Source organism: Echiichthys vipera (assembly GCF_963691815.1).
Source record: "Echiichthys vipera genome assembly, chromosome: 13".
Taxonomy (NCBI): domain Eukaryota; kingdom Metazoa; phylum Chordata; class Actinopteri; order Perciformes; family Trachinidae; genus Echiichthys; species Echiichthys vipera.
This window is the reverse complement of record NC_139838.1, coordinates 28,504,020-28,520,080: the sequence shown is the minus strand read 5'-3', so window position 1 is coordinate 28,520,080 and position 16,061 is coordinate 28,504,020. Positions and strand designations below refer to the sequence as shown.

The following is a 16,061-nucleotide window of genomic DNA, read 5'->3' as shown; positions in this document are numbered from 1 at the left end:
TCTCCCTTCCTTCCTTCCTTCTCCCTCCCTTCCTCCCTCCTTTTTTCCTCCCATCCTCCCATCCTCCTTCCTTCCTTCTCCCTCTCATCCTCCCTTCTCCCTCCTATCCTCCCTTCCTCCTTCCTTTCTTCTCCTTCCTTCCTTCTCCCTCCCATCCTCCCTCCTTTCTTCCTCCCATCCTCCCTTCCCCCTTCCTTCCTCCTTCTCCCTCCCATCCTCCTTCCTTCCTTCTCCCTCCCTCCCTTCCTTCCTCCCATCCTCCTTCCTTCCTCCCTTCCTTCTCCCTCCCATCCTCCTTCCTTCCTTCCTTCCTTCCTCCTTCCTCACTAACATCCTCCCTTTATTCTTCCTCCTTCCTTCCTTCTCTCTCCCTTCCTCCTTCCTTCCTTCCTCCCTTTCTCCTCCCTTCTCCCTCCCTTCCTCCTTCTCCCTCCCATCCTCCCTCCCTCCCTCTTCCTTCCTCCCATCCTCCCTCCTCCTCCCTCCCTCCTTCCCTCCCTCTCCCTTCCTCCTTCCCTCCCTCCCTGGGGAAATGTTATACGTGAACTCCGTGTGTCTCACAACCAGCCAGTCGTTTTGTGTTCCCGCCAAAATAAAAGTTTCCACGGTCGGGAAAATGTGACAAACCGAATCCAATTAGTGTCGTAATCAGCGTGTTGTTGTTGTTGTTGTTGTTGTTGTTGTTGTTGTTGTTGTTGTTGTTGTTGTTGTTGTTGTTGTTGTTGTTGTTGTTGTTGTTGTTGTTGTTGTTGTTGTTGTTGTTGTTGTTGTTGTTGTTGTTGTTGTTGTTGTTGTTGTTGTTGTTGTTGTTGTTGTTGTTGTTGTTGTTTACTTCCACGCTGGCGCTCTGGATCCTCTGGCAGCCTGTCAAAGACATCAACATCTCCACACAGAAGAACGTGTTCGCTCCTGATTTCTGCGACTTCATCACAGGACGAGCGTTTTAATGAGCTGACGGCTGAAGCTCCGCGCCAACGACATGAAACTGCGTCCCAATGTGCCGAGACTGCACGTTCAACACCAACAAACTCCCTCCCTTCATTCCATCCTTCCATCCTTCCATCCTTCCATCCTTCCTTCCTCCCATCATTCTTCCATCTTCCCTTCCTCTTTCCTCCCTCCCATCTCCCTCACATCCTCCCTCCCTCCCTCCTTCCATTATTCATTCTTCCCTTCTTCCTTCCTCCCTTCCTTCCTATCTTCCTCCCTTGCTCCTTCCATCCTCCCTTCATTCTTCCTTCTTCCCTTCTTCCTGCCTCCCTTCCTTCCTCTCATCCCCCCATTCCTCTTCCCTCCCATCCTCCCTTCCCTCTTTCCTTCCTCCTCCCATCCTCCCTCCTTCCTTCCTCTCATCCCCCATCCTCCTTCCCTCCTTCCTTTCTTCTCCCTTGCATCCTCCCCCCTTCCTCCTCCCTTCTCTTCTTCCTTCCTTCCATCCTCCCTTCCTCCCATCCTCCCTCCTTCCTCCTCCCTCCCTTCCTTCCTCCTCCCTCCCTTCCTCCTTCCTTCCTTCCTCCCCCCTTCCTCCTCCCTCCCTCCCTTCCTCCTCCCATCCTTCCTTCCTTCTCCCTCCCATCCTCCCTTCTTTCCTCCTCCTTCCCATCCTCCCTTCCTCTCTCCCATCCTCCCTTCTTCCTTCCTTCCTTCCATCCTCTCTTCCTCCTTCCTCCTCCCTTCCTTCCTTCTTTCCACCTCACTCCCTTCCTTCCTTCCTCCTTCTCCCTCCCATCCTCCCTCTCATCCTCCCTTCCTCCTCCCTTCTTCCCTCTCATCCTCCCTTCCTCCTTCTCCCTCTCATCCTCCCTTCCTCTCATCTTCCCTCCCATCCTCCCTCCCTCCCATCCCCCCTTCCTTCCTCCCGTCCTCCTCCTCCCTCACATCCTCCCTCCCTCCTTCCTTCTCCCTCCCATCCTCCCTTCCTCCTTCTCCCTCCCATCCTCCCTCTCATCCTCCCTTCCTCTCATCTTCCCTCCCATCCTCCCTCCCTCCCATCCCCCCTTCCTTCCTCCGTCCTCCTCCTCCCTCACATCCTCCCTCCCTCCTTCCTTCTCCCTCCCATCCTCCCTTCCTCCTTCTCCCTCCCATCCTCCCTCTCATCCTCCCTTCCTCTCATCTTCCCTCCCATCCTCCCTCCCTCTCATCCTCCCTTCCTCCTCCCTTCTTCCCTCTCATCCTCCCTTCCTCCTTCCTTCTCCCATCCTCCCTCCCTTCCTCCTTCTCCCTCCCATCCTCCCTCCCATCCTCCCTTCCATCCTCCCTTCCTTCCTTCCTTCCTCCCATCGGAGAAGGTGCATCGCCGTAAACTCCGGTTTATTTCCACAATAACTTCCTGTCCTACAGGAGGGATTTGAGAAAATACACTTTCACAACTCTCTCTCTCTCCTTCTTTCCTTCCTCTCATCCCCCCTTCCTCCTTCTCCCTCCTTCTCCCTCCCATCCTCCCTCACACCCTCCTTCCTTCCTTCCTTCTCCCTCCCATCCTCCCTCCCTCCTTCCTTCCTTCCTCCTTCCTTCCTCCTTCTCCCTCCCATCCTCCCTTTCATCCTCCCTTCCTTGTTCCTTCTCCCTCTCATCCTCCCTCCCTTCCTCCTTCTCCCTCCCATCCTCCCTTTCTCCTTCCTCCTCCCTCCCATCCTCCCTTTCTCCTTCCTTCTCCCTCTCCTCCTCCCTTCCTCCTTCTCCCTCCCATCCTCCCTCCCTCCTTCCTTCCTTCTCCCTCCCATCCTCCCTTTCTCCTTCCTTCTCCCTCCCATCCTCCCTTCCTCCTTCCTTCTCCCTCCCATCCTCCCTTCCTCCTTCCTCCTCCCTCCCATCCTCCCTCCCTCCTTCCTTCCTTCTCCCTCCCATCCTCCCTTCCTCCTTCCTCCTCCCTTCCTTCCTCCCATCCTCCCTTCCTCCTCCCTTCCTCCTTCTCCCTCCCATCCTCCCTCTCATCCTCCCTCCCTCTCATCCTCCCTCCCTCCTTCCTCCCTTCCTCCCTCCCTTCCTCTCTTCCTCCTTTCTTCCCTCCTCCCATCCTCCTCCTCCCTCCCATCGGAGAAGGTGCATCGCCGTAAACTCCGGTTTGATTCCACAATAACTTCCAAACACAGACCAACTTCCCCTCCCTCCTCTCGTCCTCCGGCAGCAGACACACTTCTGCAGTAATGATCCAGCAGCTGTGCGGACATAAATCCTTATTAGCGGCGTGATGCGCGGAGAGAACGTTTCCTCTGTGCTCCCTGAGGAAACACGGGGAACGGGCGCCGCCACGTGCCTTTAATGTGACGTTAATGACGCCAGTGTTGCTGCTGGAGGCCTGACCGTGATGGATAACCGCCATCACTGACGGCTGTAGTTAAAGTCAGTCTTACCTTTGAGGTGGGGATCGAACCGGGGCCACGCCATCTGTTGTTGTTTTGGTTTGTTATCAGTTTCAGATAAATGTGAAAACACTCAATTATCTCTGTGGGCGCTGAACCGAGACGCTGCGGGGGAGTCAGAGAGTTACTACGGTAACTGCAAGATGGTGATTCCTCCCTTCCTCCTTCCTCTCATCCTCCCTTCCTCCTTCCTTCCTTCTCCCTCCCATCCTCCTTTCCTTCCTTCCATCCTCCCATCCTCCTTCCTTCCTGCCTTCCTACCTTTCTCCTTCCTTCCTTCTCCCTCCCATCCTCTCTTCCTTCCTCCCTCCTTCCTTCCTTCCTTTCTCCTTCCTTCCTTCTTTCCTTCCTTCCTCCCATCCTCCCTTCCTTCCTCCCATCCTCCCTTATCCCTCCCTCTCTCCTCCTTCCTCCCTTCCTTCTCCCTCCCATCCTCCCTTCCTCCTTCCCCCTTCTCCCTCCCTCTCTCCTCCTTCCTCCCTTCCTTCTCCCTCCCATCCTCCCATCCTCCCATCCTTCCTCCTACCTTCCTTCCATCCTCCCTCCCTCCTACCTTCCTTCCTTCTCCCTCCCTTCCTCCTTCCTCCCTCCTTCCTTCCTTCTCCCTCCCATCCTCATTCCTTCCATCCTCCCTCCCTCCTTCCTTCCTCCCTTCCATCCTCCCTCCTCCCATCCTCCCTCCCTCCTTCCTTCCTCCCTTCCATCCTCCCTCCCTCCTCCCATCCTCCCTCCCTCCTCCCTCCTTCCTTCCCTTTATCAAGTTATTGTTTTTATTGTAAAATGCATGAAAATATAAATATGAGCTTGTTACAAGTGTGTTAATGTCCTGCATCATAGCGTCCTATATCAGGGATGATGGGGCAGCAGGGTCTGGCCTCCCCGTCATCCCTTCATCCCTGACTCAGGAGACACCTCGTCGTGCATTAACCCGGACTAAACCCAGGTATGGACTTATGGATTTGTGCGTGATCGGACTGACTGAATTCAGCACTTGTGATAAATTCGTGTCGTCATCAGGAGGTGTGAGGAAAACGTTTCAAGAGTGACATTCAGAAACTTTGATCGTCATCTACATCTGCAGTCATGGAGACAGCAGCTTCACACACACAGACACACACACACACACACACACACACACACACACACACACACACGCACACACACCCATACGCACACACACACGCACACACACACACAAAAAAACAACAACAAAGAAACACCATGAAAACCCAAACCTCCACAAATATACACAGAGAAACACAAAGACATACACACACACACTCACACACACACACCCTTACACATACACACCCACACACAGACCCTCACACACACACCCACACACACGCACCCACACACACTCACCTGACACATACACCCTCACACACACACACACACACACTCACCTGACACACACACACACACACTCACACTCACACTCACCTGACACATACACACACACCCTCGCACACACACACACAGGCACGCACGCACGCACGCACACACACACACACACGTACACACATACACACCCTCACACACACACACACACACACACACACACACACACACACACACACACACACACACACACACACACACACACACACACACACACACACACACACACACACACACACACACACACACACACACACACACACACACACACACACACACACACACACGCACACACACACTAACTGTGTGACATCAGGGCGTAATTACGTCGCTCCAGTAACGTGAAAACACCACCCGACCATCCTCCGCAGCTGTACTGAACCGACCTTTTGTTTCTGTGTGTTTCACCTCACGCGGCAAATATAAATGTCAGCCGGGCTGCGATCGTGTGCGGCCTCCCTCGTCTACGCAGCGGCTCAGTGTCTGATTGCACCGCTGAACCTTTAAGACTGTCGGCACGTCTCCGAGGGGATACAACAATGTCTTTGTCATCTCAGGCTGCTCAGGGATTCAGGAACACAGCCACTCGCTCTGAGCCGCATACTGAAACTCCCACCGCAGGAGGAAACGTTCCTACGAGCGCAGAGATGCAGCAGAGCAGAGGAGTTGGACGGGAACAGCTGAGAGGGAGAGTCACAGCTGTGATGCACAGTCACGTTTTATAACCTTTACGGGCTCCGTTTGAATCAACCAGAGCCTATTACGTGGCAGGAGAGCAGTGGATGTGTGTGTGTGTGTGTATGTGTGTGTGTGTGTGTGTGTGTGTGTGTGTGTGTGTGTGTGTGTGTGTGTGTGTGTCACTTGCATATGCATACACCCCCCCCAATATAAAAGGTCAAGGTGATCTTTATTATCTGAGAGAAACACATTCGTCATGCAGCGAGACCATTATAACATCAGCACTGAGCGCGCACTCCCACTGTGCCTCCGTACCGTGCCCCAGGACGTTCCACGGCTAAAGTCTGGATCCTTTGACCAGTGTGAGTGCAGCCGTACCACGTCTAGGAGCGGCACGCTTGCCGTCCACGGCCCGTTTGGGAGAGGTGGGCTTTAGTAAAGCAAGTTTGCACGTGTACGAGCACGAGCGTGCGCACGTGTACGAGCACGAGCGTGCGCACGTGTACGAGCACGAGGCCTACGGCGGCTCTGAGGTCATTTCCTGTGCGCCTGTTGGGACATAGAAAAAAGAAGGAGGGACCATGCGCGGACATTTCAAACAATGGCGGTGAAAGGTTCACGTTGGTGTGATGCGGAGGTGGAGTGTTTACTGCAGATTTGGTCGATGAAAAGATTCAAAAACAGTCGACAAGACGCACAAAAACTCCGAGGTCTACGGAAAGATCTGGAAACAAAGCCACGCATCGCCATGACGTCATCAATGCGTGTGACGTGTTACGGCGTGATGACGTATAGGCAGCAAGAAGCATTCTCCGAGGCCCAGGTAGTGTGAGTACAAACGGGCCTGGAGGGGGGGACAAGGACCCTAAAGCACGGGGCACGGGACGGAGGAACAGCGGCAGTGCGTCTGTAACGTGCCCTGAAACTGGAGTGATGTGATCACGTCTGTTCAAACCAGTGAGAAGCTGCGAAGTTCTTCTTCAGGCGCACATAAAATGACGTCAGAGCCGCCGTAGGCCTCGTGCTCGTACACGTGCGCACGCTCGTGCTCGTACATGTGCAAACGTGCTTTACTAAAGCCCACCTCTCCCAAACGGGCCGTGGACGGCAAGCGTGCCGCTCCTAGACGTGGTACGGTTGCACTCACACTGGTCAAAGGAACCAGACTTTAGCCGTAAAACGTGCTCGGGCACGGGACAGAGGCTCAGTGTGAGTGCGCCCTCAGCCTCACTCCACTGGCCCCCTGTACGTTTTAGAATTGATTTTAAGATTTGATCGCTTTTAAGGCTCGTCAAGGTCCAGCCCCAGACCCCATCTCAGACTCGTGACCCCGTACGAGCCTGCACGCAGCCTCAGATCCACGGGGCTCAAAACCAAAGGTGACCGCGCCGACTCCGTCAGAGCGCCGCGGCTTTGGACCGACCTGCCCGCGGAGATGAGGCCTAACGGTATCCTCTTTAAATCACTTCTTTAAACTCCTTTTTATTGACTTTCCTTCCTGTGATGTCGTCTTTTTCTGCACCTTAAACTAATAATAACTTCCTTCGTCCATTAATGATGCTCCTTCTTTCTATACAATGACGTGTACATATGTTGTACCCTACTGGATTTATACATTATTCTTATTATTATTATTTGTTTTGTTTAAACTGTATATATATACAGTATATGTATATATATATATATATATGTGTGTGAATTGTGATTCACGCTGTCAAAGCACTTTGTAAACTGCTGTTTTTAAAGGTTCTAATTATTAAACGACTCATTTCAGAGGATAAACCCAAATAAATGTGTTCTGCAGCTACTTGAATGCGTGTGTGTGTGCGTGTGTGTGTGCGTGTGTGTGTGCGTGTGTGTGTGTGTGTGTGTGTGTGTGTGTGTGTGTGTGTGTGTGTGTGTGTGTGTGTGTGTGTGTGCCCGTGCCAGAACGGAGCTTTTAGGGAGACGACATGTGAAGTGTTGGCGCTCCCTCCTCATTAAACCCACTTGTGTGCCGCTGTTTTTCAGGAACATTCTGTATTTTACAGCTTGTTACGAACCGTATTTACCCGATTCCCCGAGGAGGACAGACGGCGTGGATGCGACAGAGCAGTTGGACGCTCGCTGGCTGTCAGGACACAGGAAATGTCTCTGAAGATACAGCAGATATTCTCCTTTTGTCAGGAATCCCTCACTTTTTGAGTTACACATGCGTCACACGCGTCCCTAATGTTAACGCCACTGTGGTGCTCCATGACCAAAGAGCGCTGCAGGGGCTCCGACTTCACTGTCTGGAGTTATTCTCAGCACCACAGGAGGATCGGTCGCTGGGGTTTCAAATTAAAACACTGAATAACAATTTGGTGCACATGTGCTGCTGGTCTGGTCGCTCCGCACCTCAACACCTACAGTATGGTGCACGGGTGTGGTGCGTGGAGTAGGGTGCAGACGAAACAACAATCAGAACACCTTGAGTTGTGACGGACCACGCCGCCGTGCGAGTACTCACTCAGCAGAGACTCGATGATCACTCTGTAGGCGCTGGCGTGTCGGTGAGCCTGCCACTGGCCGCACAGGCTGGTCATCCTCACCTGGTACGCGCTCAGGTTAGTCACCCCCAGATACACTGCAGGGAGGAAACACAGGAGTCATTCATGGAGGGAGCAGTTCACACACAAATTTACAGACGCAAAAAAAGCATTTATGGGTTCTTCCTCGACTCTGAAAACTGTGAATATGTGCGGCTCAGTAGAGATTTGAAAGATTATTGCTCCTAAAAGGGACAGAAAAGCTTTTACAAGAACGTCCGACTGCATCAACAGCGTTCAGTCACGGTGGTGGTTGCCACTGGCGCAACCACACGGAGACGCATTCCCTGTAACCGCACAACTTTAGTACTGTTTTGGTCGACCATCCACAGCAGCCGGCGTTATCGGAGCCGGAAAACAGGATCTTTAGAAACCGTGTCCCAGAGTGGGAAGATTGTAAAACGCCCCCCATGGTGTTGTGGTCTGGGCGGTGAAAGCTCAGACTTTGTTAAAGGACGGCCTTTGGCGTCCATGTTTAGTCCTTTGGCGTCCATGTCAGCCAAATTCCTGAACTTGTCACAGGCGCCAAATGTGCAGACAAAAATAGCGTTGAGATGTAAAAACGAACTCTAGACTTCATCTTAACTAAAATAGTGCTCGTAAGCGTCCTTGTCTACGCGCTGCTGTAATAATAAAACTGCATCTGGGAACCAACACGCCGTCGTGCTGCCAGACGCCAGGCTTTTAAAGAGTATGGTCGGTCGGCTTCGAGGATATGACGTGCGTTCTTTTACAGAGAGGGAAATATAACTTCACAGTGCAGCTCACGCACACGCTCACAAACCCACGCTCACAAACCCACGCACTTTACGCAGATGGTACGTTTGCGCTTTCATCGCCCGACCCTTGAAAGTGGCACTTGCTCTGTAAGATATGAGCGTGCGTGTTCCTGTGGGGCGGTAATAACCGGATACATCACAGTATATTTTACATTCACTCTGACAAAAACAGAACGTTTCCCAGTTGAGCCGAACGTCTAATCTGCATTATTTAGGACTCATGAAGCCTCCCTGTGGTGTCTGTGTAAAACACCTCAGCAGGAGGTTTAATTAGAAGGCAGAGAGAGATTCTTCAGCAGCGTAATAATAATAATAATGATAATAATAATACTAATGGGTTGGTTTTATTTAGCGTCTTTCTCAGTGCTCGAGGCGCTTTACAGAGTCCAGGTTCATTCACACAGACGTACACGGTGGTGGTGAACTACGACAGGAGTCACAGCAGACTGACGGAAACGTGGCTGCTAATCGGCGCTTACGGCCCCTCAGGGCCCCTCAGATCCCCTCCTCAAACACAGTAGTCGCACACGTTCACACGAGGCACCAATGGGCTCCTTCCTTTGGGACCGACTTTGGCTGACTTTACTATGAGAGGAGCTGGTGCAGGGGCCAGTAGGTAAGTCTTTAAAGCACTCTATAATAAACTCAGGGTTCACTAACTACGCTGATGCTGCTTTGTTGTGTGTGTAGGGACTCTTCTCATGCTGCTGCAGAAGATTCAAAACAACCAGAGAAAGACTCAAAACAACCAGAGAAAGACTCAAAACGACCAGAGAAAGACTCAAAACGACCACAGAAAGACTCAAAACGACCAGAGAAAGACTCAAAACGACCACAAAAAGACTGAAAACGACCACAGAAAGACTGAAAACGACCACAGAAAGACTCAAACGACCACAGAAAGACTCAAACTGGGCCCCTGTGTGCCGGACCAGTAAAGTCCCAGCACAGCCACAAATAACGACAACCTAGAACTTTTCCTTTTGTTTTAGTGCAAAAAAGTACATTCTGATGACTACTGTCTTAATACGAAACATAACGAAGCCTCTCATAATCCCAAATATTATAAAATCTAGATTTAATATGACATTTAAAGTTCAAATTCAAATTCGGGCCCAAAACCGCCTCCGTGGTTCGGGCTGGAGTCGGGTTTGGACACTGGGATTTTGGGCCTAATCAAAGCTTTAGCGTGCTTATTATTGGTGTCTGCACCAAGAGCACCATCACATGGCCGATGTTAGGGCGACGTCAGGGTTCGGCATGGAAACCACTTGGTTAGGAACAGATCACAGGCCGTGGTTTGGTTCAGTGCGCCCACCTTCATGAATAAGAGTCGACCTGACAGCAGGAGAACTACGGCAGCTCCAGCACTTTTACTGAAAAATTGCAGTTCAGTTGCTAAAGTCATCCCTTGGGCCGGATTTGACCCCTTGGAGGGTCAGTTCCGGCTCCGGGCCTCATGTTTGACCCCCCTGCTTTAAATGGTTATGCTAGTTCTGCTTATTGTTCAACCCTTATTGTTGCTTAAAGCCTCTGTTCATCACCATCGGCTGCAAAGATTGTTCCCATTTTAAGTCCAAAGTGCGAACGTGCTGCAGGAAACCCTGGAGCTGCGGTCTCCTCTTTGCCCTCCACACCGGAGCTGCTCATGCATCAGTCCACCCCTCTCTCTGCCGCTCCGCTGGCTTCATTAACATGCTGCGGAGCCACACGACAGACACTTTCATCCCCACTGGCCTCACATCTTGATCCTCTCTTTTCAACTGCGCCCGTCCCTCTTCTTATCCCCGTCATCTTCAGGGTTTGTCCGCTCGCCATTCTCCTCTCTCTCCTCCTCCCAACACTCTCAAACGTGTCCGTCAAACCCACCGAGAGGCGCTTAATTGTCATGCAGGCGCAGGAAGCTCCGGTCCCGATGCAAAGTGACGTGCCTGTGATCCATTTAGAGCTGCGCGTTCGGGCATTTAGCGTCGAGAGCTCTCGCCCGGAGAGAAACGAGAGCGGATGAAAGGACACGTGGGTTTGGTCGTTCTCTTCGGCCGACACGCAGATCAGACGAGAGACCTTTCAGTTTCTAAAAACGGCTTTTTCACCGACAGGCCGGCCCGCGGTGAAGTGTTTAATCATCACGGAGGAGAGGGGGAATCCAGGCTCCCACTCAAACGATTGTGCTCGAGAGGCGCGGGTTGATCAAACCGGTCCAGACACTCCAGAGCCAGGGGAAGTGTCCACGAGCAGAGATTTGAGTCTATGGCATCTCCAGTTCATTCCAGGGCTGCGGTGTAATTAGGTGAAGCTGCCGTTAAAAGTGTCAGACGGGCGTCAGGATATCGACGTCTGCAGGTGTCCGGCTGCTTCCCTGATTAGATTAGAGGACGGAGACGAGCGATAACAAGGTCTGTAAATGATCAAGTGTAGGAAACGTCGACCAAACGATCGGTGACAGCTTGATCTGAGAGCAGTTAAGTCGCTGTGATGTCGTCCCTTTCATTTGGACTTAAAGTCAAAGAGTTGATTTGTTTTGCTTCAAGAAATGAACTCAAACTGTATTTAGATTTTATTCCATCTTAGAAAAAGGTAATTAGTAGGGACGGGACTGAAGAACCCGATCAGGGTTCAGAAACCCCAGATTCTCAGTATTTACTGTTCTCCTCAAAGACATTTCAGTCCAAAGCAACTGGACTTGGTTATTTGTCTAGGAAGACGTTTCACCTCCTTTCCAAGAGGCTTCATCAGTTCATGTATGCATCTGACCAGGCTGGGACTGGACCAGGACCAGGACCAGGACCTGGACCAGGACCAGGCTGGGACTGGACCAACTAACTGGTGTGGAGATCAACAATCAAACCTCAAAGAACGACTGTTTACAAAAGGTCTCCTGTGACTCCAACGACTGTCGTTACGACTCAATAGAGCACTAACGAAGTCCAGACCTACTTCCACCAACGACTGGACCAGGACCAGGACCAGGCTGGGACTGGACCAGCACTAACGAAGTCCAGACCTACTTCCACCAACGACTGGACCAGGACCAGGACCAGGCTGGGACTGGACCAGCACTAACGAAGTCCAGACCTACTTCCACCAACGACTGGACCAGGACCAGGACCAGGCTGGGACTGGACCAGCACTAACAGAGTCCAGACCTACTTCCCACCAACGACTGTCACTCAAACGACGGTCGTTGGCACTTGGAGCACAAAGGGTTCCAGTGACATCATCGGCCCAGGTTTAATACCTGGATCTCCACACCAGCTAGTTGGACCAGTCCCAGCCTGGGCCTGGTCCTGGTCCAGTCCCAGCCTGGTCCTGGTCCTGGTCTCTGTATTCCTGGGGATAGGTGATCTTCTCCTGTGGGGTTGGGGAGGCACCGTTTCCCTGGTGCCTCGCCCATTTTTGCTCTCCAGGTCCGGTCCCATCCAGGTGCACATGGTTGGGGGTCTGAATACCTGGGAGAGGATTTAGGGAGAAGACTCCAGGGCCGCGTCTCTCTCTCTCCCTCCCTACGATGACGACTGCCAACTGTTCTTCTTAGTTACTTCTCGTTAGTTTGAACGTTCTCAACGCAACAGTCCACATAGTTAGCCACCTCTTACACACTATTGGTACCAACTGTATTAATGTCTGTTCCTGCCAATTAAGCATGAACATTTAGTGGATGCTGTTAATGTAGTTGCACAAATTCCTATTTTTACTGTGCAAGAAAACAGAAAGGATTAGAATTTCAGGAGCAGACGCTGAAGGACGGGATGAAGGACGGGATGAAGGACGGGATGAAGGACGGGATGAAGGACGGGATGAAGGACGGGATGAAGGACGGGATGAAGGACGGGATGATGGACGGTTTAATACGCTGCAGCCGTGGAATAACAACCGTCAGTCCCGTCTTTCTTCTCCACAGGAGAAGGAGAAGTAAAGCAGGAGTGTGGCGCTAACGAGGCAGCAGCTGAAAACTCCTCTGTCTGAATCTTTTAATCAGCGGCTCTGGTTCCATCGCAGGCGCTCACAACAACATTTCCAAGACTCAGTCCCGTAATAAGTTGGGACTGTTGCTAAGAATCAGACAGCGATGAAGGAATTAACACCTCAAGTGTTTGACTGGCGGCTTTAATTGGTGGAGGAGAAGAAAGATAAGGTTTTTCTCCTCGAGCTGAAGCTGAAAGTGTCGACAGTGAAAAACAATCAGCACAGAAATAAAAAGCTAAAAGTGGAATTCAACAGCTGGCAACAGAATAAGAAACAGAGCTGATTTGACTGTCGGTGCGACGACAGATGTTGTTTCAGTTTAAACTGTGGCGTGAACTCGGGAAACTCAAGAGGATGTAGGATGTGATTGGTCAAGTCTTTGCTTTACATGTTTTCCACACAGACAGGCTTTAGCAGGGGACCCCAAACTTCCCTTTCCCGGGCCACATTAACCAGCTCTAACTGGGGGATCCTGAGGCGTTCCCAGGCCAGTGTGGAGATCTAATCTCTCCACCTGGTCCTGGGTCTTCCCCGAGGCCTCCTCCCAGCTGGACGTGCCTGGAACACCTCCCTAGGGAGGCGCCCAGGGTTCATCCTTACCAGATGATCCTGAACCACCTCAACGGGCAGCGGCTCTACTCAATGCATGTGACGTGTTACGGCGTGATGACGTATATGCAGCAAGAAGCATTCTCCGAGGCCCAGGTAGTGTGAGTACAAACGGGCCTGGAGGGGGGGACAAGGACCCTAGGTCTTTTTGTGTTCAGAGTGGAGTTCTGAAGCGTGTAGACGCGCTGCTCTTTGCAGGAGGAGCGTTCCCTTTGTTTTGTTGATGGAAAATGGGATTTGACTTTTGTATTTTGTGTCGTGCCGGATGAAAGTGATTGAACAGATGCAGTACGGATGAAATCAGCTGTTTAGAAATGACTCTGAGAAGCTGTAAATGGTCTGGAGGAAGCCTGAGAGCTGAGGAGGAGAGCGGGTTCTACTCACAGGTCTTGGCCCTCCCCGAAAGGGCCTCGCTGGACCCGGTGGTGTAGGAGGCGATGACCTTGACACTGTACTCCGTCCCACTCAGCAGGTTGACGATCAGCATGGTGTTCACGTCCTCTCCGACGAAGGTCTCCAGAGCCGGTCCAGGAGCTGCAGACGAGGAGGGATAAGTGAGCCGACATGTGAAGGAGGAGCAGGCTTTTTCTGCACTTACACACATCAAATAAGCCATCGAGACAGTTTAATTCATGTTACAACCATTAACAGAGAAATCCGGGAGAGTCGCTAACAGTGGCTAACAGTGATTAGCTCGGGGCAGCACGGTGAAGGCATTCAAAGGTCTTTTTTAACCACTAATGCTGCTGAAAATAACAGCAAACCTCTGCAGCAGCATGAGAAGAGTCCCTACACACAAAACAAAGCGTCATCAGCGTAGAGAGTGAACCTGCTGGTGGGTTTGAGTCTTTTTTGGGTCTTTTTGTGGTGGTTTTGTATCTTTTTGTGGTGGTTTTGTATCTTTTTGTGGTGGTTTTGCATCTTTTTGTGGTGGTTTTGTATCTTTTTGTGGTGGTTTTGCATCTTTTTGTGGTGATTTTGCATCTTTTTGTGGTGGTTTTGGGTCTTTCTGTGGTCTTTTTGAGTCTTTCTGTGGTAGTTTTAAGTCTTTCTGTGGTAGTTTTGAGTCTTTCTGTGGTGGTTTTGCGTCTTTCTGTGGTAGTTTTGAGTCTTTCTCTGGTCGTTTTGAGTCTTTCTGTGGTCGTTTTGAGTCTTTTTGTGGTTGTTTTGAGTCTTTCTCTGGTCGTTTTGAGTCTTTCTGTGGTCGTTTTGCGTCTTTCTGTGGTCGTTTTGAGTCTTTTTGTGGTTGTTTTGAGTCTTTCTGTGGCTGTTTTGAGTCTTTCTGTGGTAGTTTTGAGTCTTTCTGTGGTAGTTTTGAGTCTTTCTGTGGTGGTTTTGCATCTTTTTGTGGTGGTTTTGAGTCTTTCTGTGGTCGTTTTGAGTCTTTCTGTGGTCATTTTGAGTCTTTCTCTGGTCGTTTTGAGTCTTTCTGTGGTTGTTTTGAGTCTTTCTGTGGTCGCTTTGAATCTTTCTGTGGTCGTTTTGAGTCTTTCTGTGGTCGTTTTGAGTCTTTCTGTGGTCATTTTGAGTTTTTCTGTGGCCGTTTTGAGTCTTTCTGTGGTAGTTTTGAGTCTTTCTTCTGCAGCTACCTACAGTCCCTACACACAAAACAAAGCAGCAACAGCGTAGTTAGTGAAGCCAGAGTTTATTAAAAGAGTGTTTTAAAGACTTACCTACTGGCCCCTGTACCAGCTCCTCTCATAGTAAAGTCCATTACAGTGGATTACCAAAGTCAATCCCAAAGGAAGGAGCCCATTGGTGCTTTGTTGTGTGTGTAGGGACTCTTCTCATGCTGCTGCAGAGGTTTGCTGTTATTTTCAGCAGCATTAGTGGTTAAAAAAGACCTTTGAATGCCTTCACCGTGCTGCCCCGAGCTAATCACTGTTAGCCACATCGTAAAAAAGTGTCTCGACGGCTTATGTGATGAATTTAATTGCTGAAAAAGACCCTGGGATGATTTTTTACACTGTAATCACACGTTAACGACCCCGACCACGACCCTTACTTCAGTCATCTAAGAAAAACAACTGACTTTGAGACGAGGAAACCAGAAGACGACCAGGTTTCATGATCTTTGTTATTTATATTATTGTCATGAATTTGTCTGTTCCGCACAGACTCATCCAAGTCTTAAAGATGCGGATGATTTGATTCCAGGTTGCGATGGTTTCATATTGTGTGTAATCTGTAAATGATCCGTCAGTAAAATGTATTTTCACTCGGTAAGTTACCGGACACCGGCTGGTAGACGACCCTGTAGCCCATGGTGGGTGACGGTGGGACGTCCCAGCTGATCCTGAAGCGGTTGTACCACTCCTCCGACACGCGCAGGTTCTTCGGAGCTGAGAGGGGAACTGAGGGAAACAGAAGAAAACAATGATGCGATCAAACTGAAGCGAGTTTCAGACACGTTGGCGAGATCAAACAGGGGTTAGTGAGTTTTCATCATCCATATTTATGCAAAAACACCTCCGTTCAGGCCGACCGCCTCCTCTTTTGCGCTCTGGTTAACTTAATGAGGGTTAAACTGCATCCACTGGTTTACAGACGTCTCTTTCTCCGTCTCAGTCAATGGAAAAAAGTCTTTTTGGGCGCCGTGGGGGGGTTCGGGCGAGTGGGCTGCCAGTGTGTGTGAGTGTGTGTGTGTCAGTGTGTGTGTGTGTGAGGGTTTAAAGGTGTGTGGGTGTGTGTGTGTG

The 16,061-nt window shown here is 50.8% G+C and overlaps 1 protein-coding gene across 1 annotated transcript in view; it reads right to left on the bottom strand.

Moving 5' to 3' along the window:
- col14a1b (collagen, type XIV, alpha 1b) overlaps positions 1-16,061 on the bottom strand; it is a 172,179-nt gene that overhangs the window by 43,368 nt on the left and 112,750 nt on the right. Inside the window, 3 exon segments of the mRNA XM_083925650.1 lie at positions 7,933-8,049; positions 13,750-13,899; positions 15,597-15,719. Of these exon segments, the coding sequence (XP_083781776.1) occupies positions 7,933-8,049; positions 13,750-13,899; positions 15,597-15,719 (390 nt within the window).